This window comes from Ascaphus truei, chromosome 2 (genome assembly GCF_040206685.1).
Source record: "Ascaphus truei isolate aAscTru1 chromosome 2, aAscTru1.hap1, whole genome shotgun sequence".
In the NCBI taxonomy this organism is placed as follows: Eukaryota; Metazoa; Chordata; class Amphibia; order Anura; family Ascaphidae; genus Ascaphus; species Ascaphus truei.
In genome coordinates, this window is record NC_134484.1 from 490,386,601 (window position 1) to 490,394,554 (window position 7,954).

Consider the following 7,954-nt stretch of genomic DNA (forward strand, 5'->3'; position numbering starts at 1 on the left):
CTATGCTGGCCCTGTGACTTCTTCCTATGCTGGCCCTGTGACTTCTTCCTATGCTGGCCCTGTGACTTCTTCCTTCGCTGGCCCTGTGACTCCTTCCTATGCTGGCCCTGTGACTTCTTCCTATGCTGACCCTGTGACTTCTTCCTATGCTGGCCCTGTGACACCTTCCTATGCTGGCCCTGTGACTTCTTCCTATGCTGGCCCTGTGACTTCTTCCTATGCTGGCCCTGTGACTTCCTCCTATGCTGGCCCTGTGACTTCTTCCTATGCTGGCCCTGTGTCTTCTTCCTATGCTTGCCCTGTGACTTCTTCCTATGCTGGCCCTGTGACTTCTTCCTATGCTGTCCCTGTGACTTCTTCCTATGCTGGCCCTGTGTCTTCTTCCTATGCTAGCCCTGTGACTTCTTCCTATGCTGGCCCTGTGACTTCTTCCTATGCTGGTCCTGTGACTGCTTCCTATGCTGGCCCTGTGACTTCTTCCTATGCTGGCCCTGTGACTTCTTCCTATGCTGGCCATGTGACTTCTTCCTATGCTGGCCCTGTGACTTATCCCTATGCTGGCCCTGTGACTTCGTCCTATGCTGGCCCTGTGACTTCTTCCTATGCTGTCCCTGTGACTTCTTCCTATGCTGGCCCTGTGACTTCTTCCTATGCTGGCCCTGTGTCTTCTTCCTATGCTAGCCCTGTGACTTCTTCCTATGCTGGCCCTGTGACTTCTTCCTATGCTGGTCCTGTGACTGCTTCCTATGCTGGCCCTGTGACTTCTTCCTATGCTGGCCCTGTGACTTCTTCCTATGCTGGCCATGTGACTTCTTCCTATGCTGGCCCTGTGACTTATCCCTATGCTGGCCCTGTGACTTCGTCCTATGCTGGCCCTGTGACTTCTTCCTATGCTGGCCCTGTGACTTCTCTTCCGATGCTGGCCCTGTGATTTCTTCCTATGCAGGCCCTGTGACTTCTTCCTATGCTGGCCCGGTGACTTCTTCCTGTGCTGGCCCTGTGACTTCTTCCTATGCTGGCCCTGTGACTTCTCCCTATGCTGGCCCTGTGACTACTTCCTATGCTGGCCATGTGAATTCTTCCTATGCTGGCCCTGTGAATTCTTCCTATGCTGTCCCTGTGACTTCTTCCTATGCTGGCCCTGTGACTTCTTCCTATGCTGGCCCTGTGACTTCTTCCTATGCTGGCCCTGTGACTTCTTCCTACTGTATGCTGGCCATGTGACTTCTTCCTATGCTGTCCCTGTGACTTATTCCTATGCTGTCCCTGTGACTTCTTCCTATGCTGGCCCTGTGACTTCTTCCTATGCTGGCCCTGTGACTTCTTCCTATGCTGGCCTTGTGACTTCTTCCTATGCTGGCCTTGTGACTTCTTCCTATGCTGGCCCTGTGACTCCTTCCTATGCGGGCCCTGTGACTCCTTCCTATGCTGGCCCTGTGACTACTTCCTATGCTGGCCCTGTGACTTCTTCCTATGCTGGCCCTTTGACTTCTTCCTATGCTGGCCCTGTGGCTTCTTACTATGCTGGCCCTGTGACTCCTTCCTATGCTGGCCCTCTGACTTCTTCCTAGGCTGGCCCTGTGACTTCTTCCTATGCTGGCCCTGTGACTTCTTACTATGCTAGCCCTGTGACTCCTTCCTATGCTGGCCCTGTGACTGCTTCCTATGCTGGCCCTGTGACTTCTTCCTATGCTGTCCCTGTGACTTCTTCCTATGCGGGCCCTGTGACTTCTTCCTATGCTGGCCCTGTGACTTCTTCCTCTGCTGGCCCTGTGACTTCTTCCTATGCTGGCCCTGTGACTTCTTCCTATGCTGGCCCTGTGACTTCTTCCTTCGCTGGCCCTGTGACTCCTTCCTATGCTGGCCCTGTGACTGCTTCCTATGCTGGCCCTGTGACTTCTTCCTATGCTGGCCCTGTGACTTCTTCCTATGCTGGCCCTGTGACTTCTTCCTATGCTGGCCCTGTGACTTCCTCCTATGCTTGCCCTGTGACTTCTTCCTATGCTGGCCCTGTGTCTTCTTCCTATGCTTGCCCTGTGACTTCTTCCTATGCTGGCCCTGTGACTTCTTCCTATGCTGTCCCTGTGACTTCTTCCTATGCTGGCCCTTTGTCTTCTTCCTACTGTATGCTGGCCATGTGACTTCTTCCTATGCTGGCCCTGTGACTTCTTCCTATGCTGTCCCTGTGACTTCTTCCTATGCTGGCCCTGTGAATTCTTCCTATGCTAGCCCTGTGACTTCTTCCTATGCTGGCCCTGTGACTTCTTCCTATGCTGGTCCTGTGACTGCTTCCTATGCTGGCCCTGTGACTTCTTCCTATGCTGGCCCTGTGACTTCTTCCTATGCTGGCCATGTGACTTCTTCCTATGCTGGCCCTGTGACTTATCCCTATGCTGGCCCTGTGACTTCGTCCTATGCTGGCCCTGTGACTTCTTCCTATGCTGGCCCTGTGACTTCTCTTCCGATGCTGGCCCTGTGACTTCTTCCTATGCAGGCCCTGTGTCTTCTTCCTATGCTGGCCCGGTGACTTCTTCCTGTGCTGGCCCTGTGACTTCTTCCTATGCTGGCCCTGTGACTTCTGCCTATGCTGGCCCTGTGACTACTTCCTATGCTGACCCTGTGAATTCTTCCTATGCTGGCCCTGTGAATTCTTCCTATGCTGTCCCTGTGACTTCTTCCTATGCTGGCCCTGTGACTTCTTCCTATGCTGTCCCTGTGACTTCTTCCTACTGTATGCTGGCCATGTGACTTCTTCCTATGCTGTCCCTGTGACTTATTCCTATGCTGTCCCTGTGACTTCTTCCTATGCTGGCCCTGTGACTTATCCCTATGCTGGCCCTGTGACACCTTCCTATGCTGGCCCTGTGACTTATTCCTATGCTGTCCCTGTGACTTCTTCCTATGCTGGCCCTGTGACACCTTCCTATGCTGGTCCTGTGACTTCTTCCTATGCTGGCCCTGTGACTTCTTCCTATGATGGCCCTGTGACTTCTTCCTATGCAGGCCCTGTGACTTCTTCCTATGCTGGCCCTGTGACACCTTCCTATGCTGGCCCTGTGACTTCTTCCTATGCTGGCCCTGTGACTTCTTCCTATGCTGGCCCTGTGACTTCTTCCTATGATGGCCCTGCGACTTCTTCCTATGCTGGCCCTGTGACTTCTTCCAATGCTGGCCCTGTGACTTCTTCCTATGCTGGCCCTGTGACTTCTTCCTATGCTGGCCCTGTGACTTCTTCCTATGCTGGCCTTGTGACTTCTTCCTATGCTGGCCTTGTGACTTCTTCCTTTGCTGGCCCTGTGACTCCTTCCTATGCGGGCCCTGTGACTCCTTCCTATGCTGGCCCTGTGACTACTTCCTATGCTGGCCCTGTGACTTCTTCCTATGCTGGCCCTTTGACTTCTTCCTATGCTGGCCCTGTGGCTTCTTACTATGCTGGCCCTGTGACTCCTTCCTATGCTGGCCCTCTGACTTCTTCCTATGCTGGCCCTGTGACTTCTTCCTATGCTGGCCCTGTGACTTCTTACTATGCTAGCCCTGTGACTCCTTCCTATGCTGGCCCTGTGACTTCTTCCTATGCTGGCCTTGTGACTTCTTCCTATGCTGGCCCTGTGACTTCTTCCTATGCTGGCCCTGTGACTTCTTCCTATGCTGGCCCTGTGGCTTCTTACTATGCTGGCCCTGTGACTCCTTCCTATGCTGGCCATCTGACTTCTTCCTATGCTGGCCCTGTGACTTCTTCCTATGCTGGCCCTGTGACTTCTTACTATGCTGGCCCTGTGACTCCTTCCTATGCTGGCCCTGTGACTTCTTCCTATGCTGGCCTTGTGACTTCTTCCTGTGCTGGCCCTGTGACATCTTCCTGTGCTGGCCCTGTGACTTCTTCCTGTGCTGGCCCTGGGACTTCTTCCTCTGCTGGCCCTGTGACTTCTTCCTATGCTGGCCCTGTGACTTCTTCCTATGCTGGCCCTGTGACTTCTTCCTATGCTGGCCTTGTGACTTCTTCCTATGCTGGCCTTGTGACTTCTTCCTATGCTGGCCCTGTGACTTCTTCCTATGCTGGCCCTGTGAGGGCATTTACACGGAAGGGCCATGGTCTGCAGTATTCAGAATGATAGCAAAAGCAACTAGGCAACGGGAGAATTATCATCTCTTTGTCTTCTCCTGTTCCTCAGTCCATCTGCAGCAGTTTTCACTTCAATGATGCTTACTGTCCGGGGGTTGATCATGAAAATGAGATGGAAAGGCTGCTCAGGAGACCTGGTACCCACCGTACAATTAAAACACTGCCCTCATTCAAAGATGTGGAGGACACACTCAAGTGGAGCGTCTTTGACAGATCCCCATATGACGCCGGAGCAACACGAAGCTTCCGTAATGTCCTGGAAGGTGAAATACTAATTTTGTATCTTTTTATGTGTTAGGATTAAACGATGTTTATGTAAATTATGCAGATATTTTCCCTTGAACATTTTGGAATATGTGGAAACTCACCAATTTCAATTAATGCTAAAAATGTCTGGATGTGTCATGGATTTTTTACTTCCATCTAATGTTTCTAAAAGAGAAGAAAACAAGCGCAAAAACTTTGAAAAAATAAAGTAAAGGATACGATAAAGTCCCGAAATGAGGCTCTCTTTGATGGGTGCCGCTCCGGATGGCAAACGGGTCCGTTCTAAACCACTTGAGTCGTTGAGGAAAAGGGGATCCAAGTGCACACAATCTCATCAGAGTATATGGAGAAGGGGAAAAAAAGAACACACAATAGTGTAATACTGTATAATACAGTTAATTTAGAGAAGGTATTGCACTCACATTTTATGCAGTCAAACGGGCATTTCGGTTACTAAGTTTAACCACACTGATGTTGCGGGTTCTCTGTAGACAGGATACCTCCGATATTGCAGATTATCTCCAACGATAGGGTCCGCAGTGTAGTACAGGGTCACGGTTGACAGGATACTCCCAATGAGACAGATATAAACCAAGAAATAGTGTAATACTGTACAGATGAGTATCAGTAAAGTAATAAGGCAGAGTATAAACTCACATTTTATGTGAAGTTACTGTATATAGGCTTGTCGTTGTTCAAAGTAACCAACTTATACAGGTGATACTGGAATGCACATAGAGATTTCAAAAGAAAAAAAGAAAAAAAGGGAAAGGACGCAGGAAAAAAGAAAATAAATTTAATATAATATATAAAACCAGTAAAGCAATAGGAAATCCTAGAGGAACTAAAGGAAGCAAATGAGTCCCAACTCCCAATAAACCCCAGCGATGGCCAACCACCAGGGGACATGGGGACACTTTTCGTCTTAGTAAACTTCTTTTGCTCAGATTGCAAAGGACCTTTGGGACTTTATTTGGAGCATTTAATACCTCCTCCTATCCATGTCCCCTGGTGGTAATATCTGCCATATCGGAGGTATCCTGTCTACAGAGAACCCGCAACATCTAATGTTTCTACCAGCTCGTACTATACATTGATCAATCAGTTTATCCGTTGTATTCCTTTCCCTATATTACCTTCCTTAATAAACCTACTGACAGAAATAGGGAGAGCTGGGATCCAGTGACGGGGGTGGGATCAGTAAGTTTGGGACATGATACAAACTGGCTCTTGATGTTTCTGTGTTCTCTCTTTGCTCAGGTTTCATGAGGGCATCAGATGGGACGACATCAGCTACAACCATGCATAATCAAGTCCACGTGTACATCGGAGGGACCATGAGCCAAGTCCCAATATCTGCCAATGACCCAATGTTTGTCCTGCACCATTGTTACATTGACAAGTAAGTTTCTGCACAAATCAACTCAGCTGGTTAAACCCTTTGTAGATAATTTCTCCGGCTGTAGCTGGACGTGTAGAAATGTCCCTCAGCCAGATTTGCCTGAGGGAGGTACAATTGCTGCCATGAGGACAGGAAGAGGAAGAGGGTAAATATTAGAGGGGAAACCATGTTTCATAAAGAGAAGTGCTAGAACAAGTGGTCACTGCGCTGAAGCGGGAGGGTGACAGAGTTAGGGGAAATGTGAGGAGGTACAGAAAGAGTTGTGGATTTGTGGAATAACTTTCTAACAGAGGAGGTCGGGGCAAATTCAGTCAGGGAATGATAAACGTATTGTGATAGACATAAGGTTATTCTAAGTATGAAAGGAAGACAAAGGACGGAGATCTGAGGTTTTATACCAGGCAGGAAAATGGCAAATTAGGTGGATCACGTGGTTCTTTTCTGCTGTCAAATTCTGTTTCTATGTTTGTGTAGCTGTATGAGTGAAGGTCAGGATTAGGAGCAAGTGAGGATGAAAGGCAGGAAGATAGTAGATTGCAAACAGAGGTTTAGATGAGAGTAGAGAAAAAAGAAAGTTAGAGAGAACAGCCGGTTATTTGAAGTTTAAAGAGTTTACATTAGGTAAAAGAGTAGAGTAAGAGAGGACATGTGTCTGGTTAAAGTATAGAGTGTTGGTTGGAGAGCAGGTTGGTAGAGACGGTAAGTGGAGAGAGAGTTGGTAGAAAACAGGCAGGTAGAGAGCGGGTTATTGGAGGATAAATTGGTGGAGAGCAGGGAGATGGAGAGTGGGATAATGGTTGATAGGTTTGTGGAGAATAGGCTGGTGGAGAGAGGGTTGGTGGAGAGTTGATTAGTAGAGAATATTGTATTTATATGGCACATATAACAAGACAGATCTGTTATCTTTGCTTTTCTGTTACAGGATTTTTGAGTTATGGATAACAAAATATAATGGAAATCCTACTTCATATCCTAATAATGATCAGCCAGGACAAGGCCCCAAAGAGTGCTGCACCCCGTACTTCCCATGTTTTTGGAACAAAGATCTCCTACGGAAGTCAACAGATCTTGGATACAAATATTCAACATATCAGGGAAGTTAAAAGAGCGACAAGTACAGCAGCCAGAGGAAGTACAGCAGGCAGAGGAAGTACAGCAGCCAGAGAAAGTACAGCAGGGATACTAGAGTTTAAAGCTAATAAATTGGTCTGCTAGGGAGATTAGAGCTATTGCACCAACCTGTAGCGACGTCTCATTTTCTTCTATCTCCTTTAACTTTTGGTGCTCACCTGCCTCCTGTTCCCACTTAATCCTGTGCTGGGAAGATAGCAGCGACACGCAGTCTCCGGTCTCGGCAGGCTATGCATTCTGGGTGCGACTTTGTTCTTCTCAGCGGTGACTGATAGTCCTGCTAATCATGCATTGTCCTAAAGAAGGGAGGCGTTAGCAAGAGATTTACCCTACAAAAAGCTTTGATCCCGCTCTGCATTTAATAAAGCTGCAAATATTCCTATTCATATCGGTTTTCTATAGAATTGTCTTTCTGAACGCTCAGAAAAATAAAATATTTCACTCTGACTTATGTTATGTCTGCATTTGTGACTAAATATATTTCCTGAATGTTTAATGGTGCACATACAAGGACATGAGATGCACAATGTGTTTTCAGTTAAACGTTCTGGGCCTTATTTACAAGCGCACATAGAATCACACGCGCTGAGTCCAGGCATACGATAGGTAACTTTAGTGAGGGTCCCTCCTGCTGCTCCAAATCCTCCCGCGATCAATGGGGCAATACTTGGAAAATGAAAACAAGAAGTAGCGCAACGAAGGGACGGGTAAGTATATACGTCATTTATATAGAGATCTAGCAAAATATATAAAACTCACATAAAGTATAAGGTACATCAGCACAGCCGCTTTAACATCATAACAAAACGCAGTGCCTGGCAGGTAATCTTCCAACCTCCTAGCAAGGAAAGTCCTGCAGACGCCAGCTCCTATCAGGGCAGCTGATCGGCAGCCAAATGAAGGCAACAGTGGTGACGTAGCAGTGGGAGGTTGAAACAGCCTCTACGCGTTTCGCATCATACTCTTCGTCAGGGGGTAGTTCATAAAACCCATCAGGCAGCCAGATAAAGGCAATCAAACTAATAACAATC

General features: G+C 48.1%; 1 protein-coding gene across 2 annotated transcripts in view; it reads left to right on the plus strand.

Annotated features, from left to right (window-relative positions):
* Nucleotides 1–7,370, plus strand: part of LOC142488069 (tyrosinase-like) — a 38,437-nt gene extending 31,067 nt beyond the window's left edge. The window contains exons 3-6 of one of the 2 annotated variants that reach the window (XM_075588442.1): nt 4,173–4,386; nt 5,651–5,792; nt 6,715–6,904; nt 6,941–7,370. In XM_075588442.1, coding sequence (XP_075444557.1) covers nt 4,173–4,386; nt 5,651–5,792; nt 6,715–6,895 — 537 coding nt within the window. In that variant the 3' untranslated portion in view covers nt 6,896–6,904; nt 6,941–7,370. Of the gene's footprint in view, nt 1–4,172; nt 4,387–5,650; nt 5,793–6,714 lie in introns of both variants that reach the window. The other variant, XM_075588441.1, reaches the window with a different exon arrangement.
* The last annotated feature ends 584 nt before the right edge of the window (nt 7,371–7,954 follow it).